Below are 17,227 nucleotides of genomic sequence, written 5' to 3' on the forward strand. Positions count from 1 at the left end.
TAAATATTCTCTAGTTTTCTGTTGTATATTTGTATATATTTTATATGTATATATTTTTTGTATAATTCTGTTAGAAACAAATCTAAAATAATAACAAAGTTATTAAAAAAAATTTGATAAAATTAAAAAAAAAATGAATTAAAAATAAATCAAAATAAAAAAATTAATAAATACAGAATTTTAAACAACGTTAAAAAAAATTAAAAAATCAAAACAATATTTTTAATATAAAAAATCTAGGGAAAGCCTAAATAATTAAAAAAATATTTAAAAAATTAAAAAATAAATTTAAAAAAAGCTATGACAAAAAAATAAATGACATTTATTTATGTTTAAGAAAATAATAGAAATTTTGAAAAAGTAAAAAAATATTTAAAAAAAACCAAAAATCCAGATAAATAAAAATTAAGAAAAAATTTCTTGGCAGTTATGCAGGATAATGACAAATACAAAAAAAATAAAAGGGAAAAAATTAAAAAAAAAAAAATATTTAAAAAAAAAAAACAAAAAAAGAATTGTTGCAGTTCTGCAAAAATAATACAAATATGGAAAAAAACTCAACAAAAGTACTTAAGAAACTTTGAAATAAGTTCAAAAATTATATTTAAAAAAAACTATGGCAGTTTGTTATATTAAAGAAAATAAAACAAAATTTGGATGATTAAAAAGGACCCTCATTTGTCATAGGAGCTTCTCTAGATAGAGTATAATTTTAAGAGCTGAAATCCACGGCTCCCCGAAGAAACAAGGGTTTTAATTATTTTTCAGACGACTATCCTCGTGTTTTTTTTCCTAAAATTCGTTTAATAACATTTTTATAAAAACTCTTGAGGACGAAGAAAAATGTCTTGAAGTGGTCTCCTCAACTTCAAAACCTCATTTTTTTAAGAAAAAAAAAAAAAAACAAGTAATTACCTTCCACCATTTGAAAGGAAAAATCCACTTCTATTTTAAAAATTCCGAATATCACGTGTTAGTGTTATATTGAGCTATAAAAATGTGTGGAGTGCTATCCAGGACGGTGCCTATTACGACCTCCAAATACCCAAGTTTAAAATAATTCTGTTAAAAAATGTATCTAAAATCGCTAATACAAATAATGTATGGGAGGTACCATTTAAATGAGGTTATGCGAAGACATGACAACTTTCTGTAATGGCAAGTAGTATCCATTGCAAGCTCCAAATTCCAAATTTGAAAAAAATTCTTAAAATGCATTTCAACAAAAGACTCTTAAGGATGAGACTTACAAGGATTTCTCTTCCCACTACATTGGGTCTACGATCTGGAACGAGTTTAGTTTTTCCTACAAAAATAAGTGTCTTCTATTATATATTTCTTAAGGTCTTCAATTTTTTCAGCTGAATAACCTTTTAAAAGATCTTAAGGGATTCCAAAACTCTCACTGTGTACAGAATACGTTTAAACATATGGGAGAGATTGAAAAAACTTTAATGAAAAGGAGACTTTTCAAATTCTATTTTTCATAGGCCTTCGTAGAAGTCTTCTATACAAAAAAAAAAAATATGTTGGGATTTCTACTGTTCTGAGAAAATATATTCGCTTCATTGAAAACATGTAAGAGGGTCTTCTGTCTATTGTGTGTTTGCATCTGAATCTAAGGCAAAAATGTCCCCTTCAAAGTCATTCGAATGAAGACCATAGGTAATGGAGGCTCTGAAAAATCCAAGCTAAAAGCAAGCTTTTGTAAAACATGTTACGTATTGGAAATACTGCAAACAGGTAGCTATAATTCTTAAAATTTTCTCCAAACAAGTGCTGTCCGATTTGTGATCCTTTTTATTTGAATGTACAGTCCTTATCTAACAATCTGAAATTATATTACGTTTGGCTATTGTAAATTCATATTTTTGAAAATATAAATTTCTATAAAAATAAATAAAAAAAGAAATAATAATAAACTAAAAAGGGCACAATAAAAAGAAGGAACTTAACTTAAGAACTAAAAAAAAAGAAATAACTTCATTACAATGACTTAAAAGCTATATTCCTTAAATGTTAAATGTTAGAGACGACATATGTATTATAAATAGGATATTTGTTTTCTTTAAAGTTAACTTTAAGCCTTACATTCTGTTCTGCAAGAAGACAAAAGTAAACGAATTGCTTTGAAAGTTGTGTGTGGGTGTGTGTTTTTTTTTTGTTGTAGATCTAAATATGACCAGGAACCACAAAATATTTGTAAATTTTAATTTTCAAATTTCTGTTTTTGTAAGGAATCGATTTTTTTGGTTAATTTCAACACTCAAAGCAATCATTCATTCATTGTATACAAATGCTTATTAAAATTACCAAAAAGAGGAAAAATAATAATAGAATTAACATAATTTCTTGTTAAGTGTCATAGTGATTGTGTCCTATGTCTATGGTTGTGTGTGTGTCTGGTAGTTATTAACAATATGTATAAGTAGTTGTAAAGGAAACCCCTTGTAACTTAAGTGTCATATAAAATAATAATTGAATAATTGGGCAAATCCCCAAGCTAGGGATGATTCCCAACTGAGACTCCTCCTCCTGCTGCTGCTCCAGCACTGTCATGTTGATTAACACTCAAAGAATTAGTGGTTGTAATTGTTGTGGCGTTATTGTTGTTGTTATGGTGATTTATGGGAGTTAAGGTAACCTGAGGACTTACACTAATTATGGAAACATCTTCCAAATTTTGTACAAGCTGGGCAGCTGCGGCTGGTATAAGATTTGTTGCTGTCACACTGCTGTGGCCCGCTGCACTTGTGGTAGTGGCAACCATATTTTGTGTTTGATTTAAGGTTGAGGTCGTTGCTGAGGTCGTATCGGTTATATCATCCTCCTCATCGTCGTCGTCATCTACCTCAATGACTGCTGTTGCTGCACCATTTACTAAATGTGGCAGATTGGCATAACGACAATTCGAACTTTTACATTTGCAGGAGAAATAACGATTTTTCACCAACCAAAATTTGTCACCATAATCAAAACTATAAAACAAAACAAACCTGATTAAAAGGTATTAAAAAATAAATGTTACCACTTACCACAACTCCTCTCCGGCCTCCACTTCCCGACATGTGAAAAAGGCAATCTTTGGAAAACGATAATCCTGGTGTTCATAGAAAACCCTCACCGGTATAATATTTGCCTCACACGAATGATTAAAGAAACGACTGACATTGCCATAATAATTGGCATCAATGCAATGATTATTGCCCAAATCGAAAAAGTAACTATCATCCATGCGACGATCGGCCTCATGATCGCTTAGAATTTCTCCACTGTAGGTGGCCACAAATGTACCCTTGGGTATGTGTACCATACTGCGCACACCCCAACCTTTGAAGGTCTCTTCACACTCCATAACTTGCAGGGGTATGGTAATTCCATTTTGTACAACACGGTTCTTGCAGAAACGCTGAAAAGGGAGAATGACAAAATAAATATTGGAAGAAGAATTTTAAAAAGATTTTCTATAATTTCCAAAAAAAAAAGGAATTTAGGATAACAAAAAGCAAAACTCCTTCTTCGATTTAAAAGGCCATAAAATCACTTCTAGTTCTTCTAAAGAAAATAGAAGGCCTGTAGGTCTTATATGGACTACAAAAGAGCACCAGGTGTTCCTCAGACAATATGTGACCTCTAGGACTTTTATGAGCTACGAACAATAGATAGACTCTTGGTCTTCTGAAGGGGACATAGAAGATATCTGGGATTACTAAAACCCAAAAAAAAAATAATCTTTTAAGAATTCTAAAGCCATAAAATCACTTCTATGGAATATAGAAGACTTGTAGGACTCATACAGACTATAGAAGACCACTAGGTATTCTTCAGACAATATGTCTTCTAAAAACAATAGAGCACCTCTAGATTTTCTATGGACAATAGAAGGTCTCTTGGTTTTCTGAAGGCAATACTAGACCTTTAGGTTTTCAATAGCCAACAGAAGATCTTATGCCTTTTAAACAGTATAAGACATCTAGGTTTTATATAGATAACTGACAATCTCTTGGCCTGCTATATAAATTTTAAAGTCTCTAGATGTTCTCTTAACAACAGAGTATCCATGGGTCTTCTATACACAATATAAGACTTAGAGGTCTTCTATAGTGGATAATCTATGGGATATATCCATTCTTTTATTCTACCTTATTGCAGCCACAGACATCATTGCACTCAAATATTATTGCTGGATCTTCGAAGTTGAAATCCACACTTAAACGACCCTCAGCGGTATACCAACTTTGGCCAGAAGCACCAGTGCACTGGCAGCCATCCGTAATGCAACTAAAATGAAAAAAATAAAATATATATTTATTTTTAAATAATTAACAAAAATTCTCACTTACCCATCCAAACATGTACATATGCGCATTTGCGAAACTCTACGATCGATTTGTATTGAATTTTGTAAAATTATTGTATCGGTGATGTAGCGAAAATCTGGTAACATTATTTGATCAGATTCATCGACTGGCATTACATTATTTTCATTACGCAGCGCCTGTATGGGACACAGCTCACGACCATTCGATATATCACCACAAACAATGTGGGAACGGCGGCGATGTAAGGCATGCATACGCATTTGAAAGCCCACATGGCGGGCACAATCGGAATTTTCATTTGGTATACAATTATAGGGTAGCTCATCGGCACGATTCTTTAACATTAGATCGGCACCATTGAAAATTAAAAGTAAACTTAGATTTTTACTAGAATGACGGCAAGCAATGTGGCTAAGATAGGGAAAATTTTGAATAATTAATAATTAGAAATAACCATTAACGAAAGTAGAACTTACAGCGGCGTTTCACCTTCAACATTTTGTATATTACAATTGATACCAGTTTGCAATAATACTGATATGGTATCCAAATCGTTATTGTGTAGGGCAGCCCAATGTAAAACCGTATTATTGTCATTATCACAGATATTGGGATCAGCACCTTGTTGCAAAAGTAGGCTGCAAGTTATGAAACAAAATTATTATATTTTTTCATATTTAATAGAATATTTTTCAATAAAATTTACTCACCTCACAATATCCGTATGACCCAATTCAGCAGCCCACACCATGGCAGTCCAGCCGCCATCATCCTGGGCATTAATAAAACTTAAAAATTGTGATATATTCTTACTGGCCTTATAGCTATAGACGATTAATTGTACTATCTCCAAATTTCCTGTACGGGCAGCAATGTGCAGGACTGTATGGCCATCAGGACCCTAAAAATTTAAATAAAATATGTAATGAAAAATCATTTCAAAAGCAAAATGTCTTACCCTTATGGCCAAATCGGCACGATGTTGTATAAACAAATTGACAATATCATATTTGCCTTCATTGACGGCACACATAACAGCTGTGCGCATTTCTTGATCCATTTTATTGATAAAATCGCTGCCAATGCCTTTGCAGAGCAGCAGATAGGCCATTTGAAGGGTGCCAAAGGTGGCAACTAAATGCAAACAGGTGCCCATGCAACATTCACGCATACAGCTGCTGATATCATATTTGGAAACTGCAAGAAAAAAAACCGATATTAATATAAGAACCCCAAATTATCAGAATTTCTATATATAGAAATCATGTAAATCTTCTATAGCCAAGAGATACCCATCCAAGAGTATGTATCACTATCCAAACTGTATCCTACCACTCACCCAAAATTTCCGCCACCCTTTCTAGATCATCATTTTTGACTGCATAATACATATCTTTGGTTGTAAACTCATTTACAGTGGTACTTCGATCTCGACCCCGGGCAGCAACAACATTCATAACCGATTCCGGTATAAGTTGTTCATAGTTAATTTTGGTATTGGGTTTGAAGCCAGGCGCCTCCGTAAAACATTTTGTGGGATTTTTGTTTTTATTATTGCCTTTACCACCACCAGTGTTATTGGTATTGCTTGCTACCGGTGCCACCAAGGGTCTCTGTGAAGATGAAAATATTGGCACTGTATGACTTTTCATGGTTATGGTTGTGGTCTTTTCGGCTGTGTCCAGACCACAGTGGGGACATTTTAAGACCAATGTACGACTAGCATTTCGCGAGGCAGGTTGTTGAGGATCGTATTTTGAACTGAGTACAATGCGCTGGGCACAGGAGGCATGGAAAAAGTGATGATTTTTACACAAGACAAATTCACCCTGAAAATGAAAATAGTTCCTTAAATTAGATAAGAAAAAATTAAAGAAACTCACTACCACTTACCTGAGTACAAAAGATACCACATTCTGCACATGAATTGTGCGTCTGCAAGCGTCTCTTGTGATCATCACACAATACCAAATAGCCCACCCTCTGACTGGGACGAAACAGATTGAGTATTTCTCCAGTGAGTTGATTGGAACAACCCACTTTCAAGTCATCAATATTATCAATGGCACAGCAATATTGAGTCTCAGGAGTTTTGGGTGTATAGTATTTGGAAGTAGCCTGGCAGAGACAAATCAAATTACTGTTCTTGGCATTGGAACTGGTGGCCTGACTTGTCACTGTGGCATTCAAATTCCTCAGCTGTTTTGCATCCAATTCCAACGACTTTTCACTCGAAGTTTGTTTTGGTTTTGTCGCTTGATTTCGCCGTGTATTGGATGTTGTCGAGGAAGAGGATGTATTTACCGGTTTTGTGGTTGGCTGTGTACCGACATGCGGCTGTGGTGGTGTAGATTCTTTGCGCACCCTCAATGTAACACTGGGCTTTCCCACCTGCACTCGTTTGGTGGGAACAAATTCCTCATTATCACTTAGACTATCATTGTCACTAATCTCATCGCTGCCATTACGTCGTAGTCCCAATTTTTCAAAATGTTTCTCCTTTTGTTTGGCCAGTTTCCGTTGCTGTTTCTTGCTTAGCTTTTTATCTTCCGGAGAACGATTGACATTCCATTTGGATGTTTTTATTTCATGCAAGAATTTATCTATGTCCGGGCAGGGTTTTCGCAATTGTTCCATTTCTTTGCGTGACTTGGGGAAAAGTTTCTTCTTTATGGCACTTGAACCACTGGGATGCTGTTGAGAACTACTATCTTCGGATTTTTCACTTTTCATTTTTGAACCAGTTGTGGAATTTTGTACAATTTGATGGGTGGGTGTGGTATCTGTTTGTTCCAAGCTTTCCCAATTTTGGGCTGTCATGCGAACAATATTCTTGGTTTCGAATTCATAGCGTAGCTCATCATTTTCGAGTATTTTTGTTGTGGGCTTTATGCGCCGCTGTGAACGTTTTGGTAGCACAACTGAAGCATCATTGGCTGAGTTGCCGTGGCGCCTACTGCTACCGCCAGCCCCAGTGGGGGATATTTGTTCCTCGGAATGCTTTTCAGCCTCAAGTTGTATTTTTGCTTTGCGTCCACGTTTTTTGGGTGGTGTTTTTTCATCAATTTGTATGCGTAGAGCCTTGCGGGTTGGCGAATCATCCGCATGATGTCCGCCGCCATGGCCATGGGAGACTTCTTCATCCTTAAAAAAAAAACAATTTAAATTAGTTTTTTTTATTAAAAAAATAAAACCAGCTCCAACTTACCAAAATCTTAAAACCATCCAAACGATTACACAATCTCTCACTACGTCTCATACGTTTACCCTCATCATCATCATGTTTATTGGTATTTCCTTCCGTGACCTCTTCATCTAATTGTTTACGTTTTCGTCCTGGCGCCTTGCGTTCATTTGAATTTGGTGAATTGTGTTGTTCACTACTCGCCGCAGTGTTAGTTTCTCCTGCTGGTGTGTTTGTTGCTGTTGTTGCTGTTAGTCCTTCATTCTCTGTGTTCAATGATTTCTTACTACGACCACGTCCACGTTTGTTTTGCGTTTGATTTGCATTGGGTTTTTCGGTTTGTTCTTTCTCTGCTTGCCCAGGATTTGGACTAGCTTGGGAAATGCTGGCATCATTGATATTGGTTGGAATTTCCAAATTGATCATTGTGACATCTGTTTCAATGGCAGGCTCCTGAAATGAAAAGGAAAATAAAAAAAAAAACATTTTAGTGAAATTGATTTTTTGGGATATGATTAAGTAAATCTGTACCAATTCAAGCGAGTTTTTTTTTTGGGACTGTACTATTGATACCCACTAACGGAACTTTTAAGGTTCAAAACTCGGGAAGTATGGACTTCCCCTAAGACCGCAATGCTTAATTATATAACTCTCCCTAAATAAAACTGACTACTTAAAAGCTTTTCTCTATTCTTTTATTCATAATGGAAAAATGTAGCCATCCCTGTCATCCCATCATCTACATCTACCATTTATTTGTAGATCTATAGAAGCTCAAGTCTATGGCATGATGGGACGACAGGGATGGCTTCTATAGATCTATCATTTATTTGTAGATCTATAGAAGCTCAAGTATATGGACAGGGATGGCTACATTTTTCCATTATGAATATGAAGAAAAGAATAGAGAAAAACTTTAATTAGTCAGCTTTATTAAGGGAGAAAAAACTATGAAAACTTTTCAAAATACCAAAAAGCTATTTTCCTTTACCTCAGACCAAATAGCCCTCTATGATACCTCTGTATATATCGGTTCTAAGCTCTACATCATCAATTATTCAATAATTGTTTTATTGGCATTATAAATATGGGTTTCTAAAAAATAACACCTTTCCCTATTGCATTTTCCCAAAAATCGACTTCAAATCTCCATTGGCAAATTATTTTCCACCTCTTCTGTCATCTCGTTCCCCCCCACTTTTACAAAAGTCAAAAGTCATTTTAAGAAAAAAAAAATTATCATAAAAACGGCTACTCATACACTTTGGCAGCTAAGAGCCTGTTCCCCTACAACACAACAACAGCAAAAACACTACACATTCACAAATACTTGTTATACTTACAGTTTTTGCACCTTTAACATCCCCCGTGCTGTCAACGCTGTCATTAGCCGCTGTCGCAGCAGCACCAGCAGCTGTGCAGTTGACTTTTGCCGCTGTAGCAACGCCACCGGCCGCCGTTTCTGGTTCACTTTTACTATTAGCCTCACCTCCATGACCACCACCAGTACCACCGCCACCCCCATTTGAACTTTCATTTGCCAAAGAACACCCTTCTTTTTCTGCTTCTGACTGGTTGGGGGTGTTAATTTTATCATCATTATTTATATCTGACACCTCTGCCGCCACTCTCTTTTTGCTGTCCTCCATCTCCGACACTTCTTTTTCAATGGGTTTTAATTTGTTTTTATTACAATTTACGGAAGAAGAAGAAATTGCAGCATTTTGATTTTTCATTTCTGATTGATTTTGATTTGCTTTTGCATTGTTGTTGTTGTTGTTTTTGGTTTTATTCTTATTATTATCATTAACATCAACGGCGTTGTTGTTGTTATTGTTGCCCACAGTATGTGTTGTTTCTTTCTCTGAGATTGGCGCGGCAGAGCTGTCACCATCATGTGTTTTGGTGCTCTCTTGTTGTGGTGGAGCTGGTGTTACTCTCTGCTCTCTATTATCAGCCACAAATAACGGCGTCGACGACACTGCCGCTGTTGTTGTTGGTGTTTTGGTGCTCACCTCAACATCTTTGTTTTGATTGAGCAAAAGAAGATTTCCACTATCATGATTATCTTTGCCTTCCGTTTTGTTTGTAAGATGTTGATGTTGGCGATGGCCCGATGAATTGCCATTAGATTTTATTGTAACTGCAACAACTTGTTGTCGATCTGAATTGGCAGCAGCCACCACAGTTAATGGAGATGAGGACGTTGGCGTCTCTGGTTTCGATGCTGTTGTGGGTGTTTCACCATTTATGTTGCCGTTATTATTTGACTGATTATTTTCTTCTTCCGCTTTTATGCTGCTTACATTCGAACCATTATCTTTGGCCAATTCTCGGTTCACTGTCTCCGCCGTCTGTGTGTTGGTGTTAGCAACAGTAGAGCTGCTGCAGCTGCTTGCTAACAAAACTGGCTGACCTTGATGATTTTCGCCGCTAGTGCTTTTTTTCTGGACTTTCTTATTGGTCATATTAACGTTGTTAATATCCAATAATTGTTGTTCGGACTTTGCTGTTGCTGTTTCGTTAACTGGAACATTACAATTTCCTGTTTGATTTTGTCTATTATTATTTTCTAAATTTGTCGCAATTTCTTTTTTCTTATCGACGATAACATGTTGTTCTGCATGTGACGTGCTGCTGGGGCTCTGGCTGGGTTTTACCTCCTGCACTTCCTCCTCTTGTTCGGTTTTTACCTCTTCTTTTTTGGGACTAAGTGTTACTGAGCTGCTGTTGTTGCCATTGGCGCTTTGACTATCCGTCTCTGTCGTTATCGCCACCGTAGCCCCAGCGGCTACTGTTGGCGTTGTTTTTCCCCCAATGCTTTTCTTATCTTTATCTTTTGAGGCAAATTGATTTTTGGACAAATTACGCCACTTTAATGTTTTATCTTCCGTTAAATTTACTTCGGCATTATCCAGATCCACTTCACTATTGAAAGTATTGGCCATACTGCTGAATAAGCTATCTAAACAGTCCGTCATTTTGGGGCAGTTTTCTTGATTTTTTCAAGCAAAATTTTTTTTTTCAATTATTAAGAGTCGCTGCTCTAGCTGGCTGGCTAATGGTTTTTGATGAAAGAAAAAATCTGTTTTGACGTCACTTCTTTACCGTTTGGTCTTGTCCAGCTTTTTTCTTTTTATAATTTTCTTTATTATTTATTTTTAATAGTACATTTAATTACTTCATAATTTTTCACATTGTTTTGTGTTTTCTCATTATTTTAATTTCATCAATTAATTATTTGCATTTTTATTCCTTAATGTTATTGCTTCTTTTTTTAACACATAAAAATCACAAAACACAACACAAAAAATCTTTTTATATCTCTATGTAGTTGCTCTGCTGCTGCTGCTGCTGCTGTCTTTGTGTTGTTGTTGGTTTTGTTTTTGTTCTCATTAAGATTTGGTTTTTTGGAGGAGCACCACGATTTGAGAGTTTGTAACAACAAATAAACTCCCAAAAACCACTGGCATCGACATTATAATGTATTTATTTTATAAAATATCCATTACACATTTGATTTAGAGTAAATTTTGTTATTTTCAAGCATTGTTTTTGTGTTTAAATTGAAATTTTCACGTTCCCCTTTTACTGTGTGCTACAAATTGCTGCTCTCACTCACTAAACTAAACAGAAAACATAGTTCTATGTAGCTCATTCTCTGTTTTTCGCCGAACTTATTTAAAGGCGTTCCAAACAACAGCAAATGGTCAATAAAAATAAGTCTGGACAGACATCAAAGTCAAATGGTATGTTTGACGGCGGTTTGATTACCGAGCACTGAGATATGATAGCAGCTTGTTTGCAAATCACAGGAAAGTGATAACCTTTCCTCGTTATTTAAGCACGGGAAATGGTAATCAAATCACTGACAAATGATAGCTGTTCCTCACAAAAAAAAATTAATTTAAATTTAAAAAAAAATATTAATTTAAACTTTAAATAAAAATTCGTTGCACAATTAGTTAAATATATTATATCAAATTCACAATTAATAATTCTTGATTTCGGCAACAGCAACCATCAAAGGTTTAAAATTTAATTTTAATTACAAAAATTGCAAAATTATATGATGGAAGATTCCCTTCATAATTCTACTATGAGTAGATATTTGGTATCAAATAAAAAAAACTTGTGTAAAATTTTAATCATTTATTACCAAGATGGAGTTTTTATTTTTGCGTTTATACATATCTAATTTTAGAGAAGTTAGTAAACCCAATGTGAATAATATTATTTATATTTTTTTCTAAAAAAAATAAAATAATAGTTAAAGAAAGTTAAAGTTCTCTATTATTATTTTGGCAATTTATGGTGTAAACAGAGCCTTATTTCCATAGGACTAAACTGAACTAAAGCTGTATGGCCACACATCAAATTATGTAAACAAATGTCATTGATTTATTATTTCTATAGCCTTATTTTCATACGACTAGACTAAAGTTAAGCTGTATGGCCACACATCAACTTATGTAAACATATGTTGTTGAGTTATTAATTTCTTTAGAGATGCTATGTCCATGGAAAATGAATTCATAAATAAAAAGGCGCTTTATATATTCCCACCCTTACAGCTTTTTTACTTGTTTTGTAAAATTTGAAGTTTGTCTCTTGTAAGTGTTGCAGATCCAATGTGAGAAATTTCAGTAAGTTTTAAGAATATTTTTCGAACACAAGTTTATATTTTTTAAATATTTTAATTTTTAATTTCACCATATTTTTCTCATTTTGGCTTTTATTTTTTGTTCTCTTCACAAATGTAACCAAAACGCATCGAGCAATCCACATCATTCCAGGTGTCATCATCATAGAGGCCAATATGGACACAATGTTCGTTGCCACCATAGTTATTCGGTTCCCCCTCACTCCAGTTGGTATAGTCAAATTCCAGACCTGTTTTTGTCCAACAAAAATGTTTCAAATTTGCCAAATCATTGGCGCCAATATAGAGCAAAGGTTTCTCCTTATCTGGCGAAAGAGAGAGAGAGAGAGGAATTTAATATTTGATATGCAATGTCAAGAAAAAGATAAATTTTGCAAACCTTTAAAGTTTTCATTAATTAAATCGTGTATCTCCCGATTTTTATCGGCATTTTCAATGCTCAGCAGGGTCATGTTTTGTAAAGTGCATTGGTTTTGCGATTGAAACCAATTGTACTGTGAAAAAAGAGGAGAAAAAACATTATTTTAAGGTTATATTGAAAATATTGAAATCGAGAAATAATGGTGTGAGTACATAAAAATCTTGGCATCGTGGCTACAAATATTAATGTAAAAAAAATTTAAGGAAAACCCACGGCAGGATTTGAGTGCGGCTCTGGTTTTCCTTTATATGATGTGTCACCATGGAAAACCTGGGAACATTGATATGTCAAAAAATTTAATTTTTTTTTAAATTTATTTATTTATTATTTTATTTATTTATTTTTCATCTATCAAAACGATTTTTAACAATTTTTCATTCAATATTTCCAATTTCAATAATTGATTTGACAGTTCATTGTCCCAGCAGCTGTGTCGATGCGACTACCTGTATTACTCTACCATAGAACCAATTTTCAATGGAGTAAAATTTGACAAGATAGGTTACAGAAAATGCAGAGATGTATATTCTTATTTGAAATAATGATTTTATGGTAATATTGAAATGTTTGAAATCGAGAATTAAAGGTGTGAGTACATAAAAAGCTTGACATCATGACTACGCATATTAATGTTAAATTATAAGGGGAAACGACGGCAGAATTCGAGTGCGGCTCTGACATCCACATGTCACAAAATATGTCATGCCAAGATTTCAAGCTGTTTATGTAATCTCACCTTAAAAGTTCTGAAAGAATCTATTAGTTTTATTTATTTTATTTTTTTGATATCATTAATTGAAAATCCATGGTAAAATTAAAAAGGTAAAGTCATTTCAAATAAGCATTCCCATCTCTGTATTTTTGGTAACTTACCTTGTCAAACTTAAATGTATAGAAAATAGGTTCCCATCTCTGATTTGTGTGTATGCAATGGATTTGTAAACATAAATAAATAAATTTTGAATTAGGACCCAAATCGAACTAAGTCAACCTAAAACTCCCTTGTTTCTCTACAAAGTGCTCAGCTGATGACTTAAGCCAGCCAAAAAAAGCGTTCATTGTATTATCACCTTAAGAAGCGTATATAAATCTTGCTCAGTTCCAGAACCGGCAAGTATCTACAAGTTTTGCAATTTTTTTTCGATATCATAAAGGAAAAATCTGTTATTGTAGTACAAGGCTTTTATATTCTTGCAGTTCTGGAGCAGAGCACAAATGCAAAAATATCTAGTATCTACAAATACCGATTCACCTTTAGTCAGTATTCTTCATTTGATTGGAGAATTTCACAGTCCACAAATTCATAATTTCAATCCTTTACAAGGACACCTTAGGGTGAGAATACATAAAAGGCTTTTTTGTCTGACTTAAGTCATCGGCTGGCTTCTTTGGAAAATAACAAAGGAGCGTATGACCAAAATCGAACTAAATCAACCTGTGGCCATAATCGAACTAAGTCAACCTAAAACTCCTTTGTTTCTCTACGAAGAAGCCAACCGATGACTTAAGCCAGCCAAAAAAAAAAACGTTCTATGTATTCTCACCTTAAGAAGCGTATATAAGTCTTCTCTGTTCCAGAACCTGCAAGTATCTACAAGTTTTGCAATTTTTTTCGATATCATAAAAGGAAACCGGTTATCGTAGTACAAAGCTTTTATATTCTTTCAGTTCTGCAGCAGCGCAGAAATGCTAAAATGTCTAATATCTACAAATACTGATCCACTTTCAGTCGTATTTGTCATTTGATTGGAGAATTTCATCGACCACAAATTCATAATTTCAATCGTTTATAAGGGCATCTTAAAGGTAAGAATACGTTGAACGCTTTCTTGTCTGACTTAAGTCATCGGCTGGGTTCTTTGAAAAAAAAAAAAAACAAAGGAGCGTATGACCAAAACCGAACTAAGCCAACCTAGGGCCAAAATCGAACTAAGTCAACCTAAAACTCCTTTGCTTCTCTATGAATAAGCCAGCCGATGACTTAAGCCAGCCAAAAAAAGCGCTCTATGTATTCTCACCTTAAGAAGCGTAGATAAGTCTTGTTCTGTTCCAAAACCTGCAAGTATATACAAGTTTTACATTTTTTTCGATATCATAGAGTGACAAATCGGTTATCGTAGTAAAAAAAAAACCTTTACATGCTTGCAGTTCTGGAACAGACCATATATTTTTCAGTACTCCTTATCAATAAGGATTACAACTTCTATAAACTTCACTTTTTAGTCTTCAAAGAAAAACCTAATTTTTTATCGCCAACAACTCCTGCTTCCAAGTCCCATTAAATCCTCCATTAATCTTTCCATAAAACCTCCTCCTCCTCTTTATCGAAAATTTCTCCATACCTTATGACGCGCTTCAATAAAATATGTATTATTTTGTGTTGAGGTATACAGCTTGGCCCGTACAATGCCGATGGCAATGCAACAAATGCACGCGGCAACTAACAACGATCTACGCGCCATAACGCCACGCAAATAACTAAAACACGATATATATTTACATAGCGGGACCGGGCAATTGTTCTTGCCGTCTGTTTGTGGTTGTGTGTTTTTTTTTTTTGGTTTTCTTATCGCAATTGAGACTTGGCTTTTTTAATCGCAACCAGAGAAATTGCATAAAAAATACTTAAATATTGAAAGCAAAAAAAAAAAATACATAAAAGATTTGAAAATAATATTTTTTACTTAATCACAGAGATTTAAAAATTACAACTGAATCACTGTTGATGGATTATTTTTAATAAAGGATTGAGGTTTTAATTAAATGATGCTAAAAATATATCAAAAATTTTCAGGACAAATATATTCCATGGTAGAATTAAGAAAGTAAAGTCGCGCAATTATATATTTACATTTTTTTTCAAAATTATTCATTTGAAAACATCTCATTGTCAAAATGCTTATTTATAAATCAATTGTAGATACACAAATCAGAGATGGGAACGTGCTTTCTATGCAGTGAAATTTGACACAAGGTAAATTTTAAAAAATGCAAAGATGGAAAACCTTATTTGAATTTACTTTAACTCATTAATTTTGTCATGATATATTCCAAGGAAAGAGGGAATTAAGTACTTTTTCTGGTTTAAGTTGTTCCCATCATCAGCAGAGTATGCTATCCGAAGTATGACTTTATTAACCATATACACAGTCCCACAAAATCGTATAAACTATGAACGGGTTTGGAGAATATTTTTGTAAAATGATGGCAATAAATTTTCTCTCCATTCTCCCTTAGAGTACGGTTACATATAAAGGGATTAACACAATCGATTTGGATTAAAATTGTCATTTCCATTACTAAAACTGCTATCCGAATATAAGGGTTTTACATATGTGCTCTCACTTTTATTATCCTTATGTATTTCCGCGTATATGTTAAAATTGCAATTTTACATATGACTCATAATATTTGCTATTACACACCGGCATATGCTTTCTTATTTTGACATATCAATGTTCCCAAGCGTTGATGCATCTACCTGTATTCATCAACCAGGCATCCAACTCAGCATTTTCTGCAATTTACCTTGTCAAATGTAACTTCATTTCACTTCATCAACAAAAATGAAAAAATATGATTTTCTTTCTCAATTCTACCATGTAAATATCATTAATTTTAAGGAAAATTCGAGTTTAATGACATTTTGTTTTACTAATTCGATATGTGGCCATACAGCTTTATTTAACTGAAGATGATAACTGTCTGACTGGCAAGAAACACACAGACAATGTTTATAAGAAATTGATGAGTACATAGGAGAGAGAGCGAAAGCAAATGAGCTTTTTTCTCCCTCTCTCTTCCTTCTTTTCCATAAATAAAACCATGGATGGGCCAGATAATGATAGATATAATCTTAAGAGAATTTTTAAATAACTTTCCTGTGTTGAATTATAACTCTTTTAATATTTTTTAAGCAAAAAATAGAATTCGATATGTGACCATACAGTTTTATTTAACTGAAGATGATAACTGTCTGACTGGCAAGGCACACACAAACAATGTTTATGAGAAATTGATGAGTACATAGGAGAGAGAGCGAAAACGAATCAGCTCTTTTCTCCCTCTCTCTCCCTTCTTTTGCATAAATAAAACCATAGATGGCAAAATAATGAAAATGATATTCTTAAGAGAATTTTTAAATAACTTTCCTGTGTTGAAATCAAACGCATTTAATAATTTTTAAGCAAAAATAGAATCAAAATAAGTTCAAGAATTATTTTATTAAAACAATTGAACACATATGTACAATCCATGGTAGAACTAAGACGGTAAAATCACGTAATCATATGTTAACAATTTTTTTTTAAATTTATACATACATACCATGGTAAAATGAAAAGGTAAGGCAGAGCTACCAGCTGATTACAATTTTTTTTTCTAAGTGTGTGCGACTTCTGTCAATTTTGTGTATGTATTTGTTGTTTTGAAAAATACAAACAAAAATTTTTCAAAATCAATGATTGGAAGAAACTCAAATTGCGGGGCGCGCATTAATGATATTAACCAGATTTACCACGGAATTGAAGATTAAGCACTTAGGATCATATTTATAAGAGAACATCCAGGCATTTCATTCATCTTTCGCGCTGTTTGACCCATTTTAAAAATAAGCAAATAATTTCGAATAAATGAAA

The 17,227-nt window shown here is 33.9% G+C and overlaps 2 protein-coding genes across 2 annotated transcripts; both read right to left on the reverse strand.

The window, feature by feature from the left end:
• Window positions 1-1,762: 1,762 nt before the first annotated feature.
• Window positions 1,763-11,243, reverse strand: LOC101896182 (probable serine/threonine-protein kinase DDB_G0282963). Its single transcript, XM_020037903.2, has 11 exons — window positions 8,850-11,243; window positions 7,531-7,959; window positions 6,216-7,466; window positions 5,662-6,151; window positions 5,281-5,519; window positions 5,033-5,223; window positions 4,799-4,960; window positions 4,344-4,733; window positions 4,143-4,281; window positions 3,036-3,409; window positions 1,763-2,978 (listed from the first exon to the last, which is right to left on the reverse strand). Exons 1-11 carry the CDS (start codon window positions 10,485-10,487, stop codon window positions 2,504-2,506), a joined length of 5,778 nt encoding a protein of 1,925 aa, XP_019893462.2. The 5' UTR covers window positions 10,488-11,243; the 3' UTR covers window positions 1,763-2,503.
• A 910-nt stretch (window positions 11,244-12,153) lies between these two features.
• On the reverse strand, window positions 12,154-15,074 carry LOC101896357 (lectin subunit alpha). The gene is made up of 3 exons (XM_005186670.4): window positions 14,933-15,074; window positions 12,549-12,663; window positions 12,154-12,474 (listed from the first exon to the last, which is right to left on the reverse strand). The coding sequence occupies exons 1-3, from the start codon at window positions 15,050-15,052 to the stop codon at window positions 12,242-12,244; spliced, it is 468 nt and encodes a 155-aa protein (XP_005186727.3). The 5' UTR covers window positions 15,053-15,074; the 3' UTR covers window positions 12,154-12,241.
• Window positions 15,075-17,227: the final 2,153 nt, after the last annotated feature.

This window comes from Musca domestica, unplaced genomic scaffold (genome assembly GCF_030504385.1).
Source record: "Musca domestica strain aabys unplaced genomic scaffold, Musca_domestica.polishedcontigs.V.1.1 274, whole genome shotgun sequence".
Taxonomy (NCBI): domain Eukaryota; kingdom Metazoa; phylum Arthropoda; class Insecta; order Diptera; family Muscidae; genus Musca; species Musca domestica.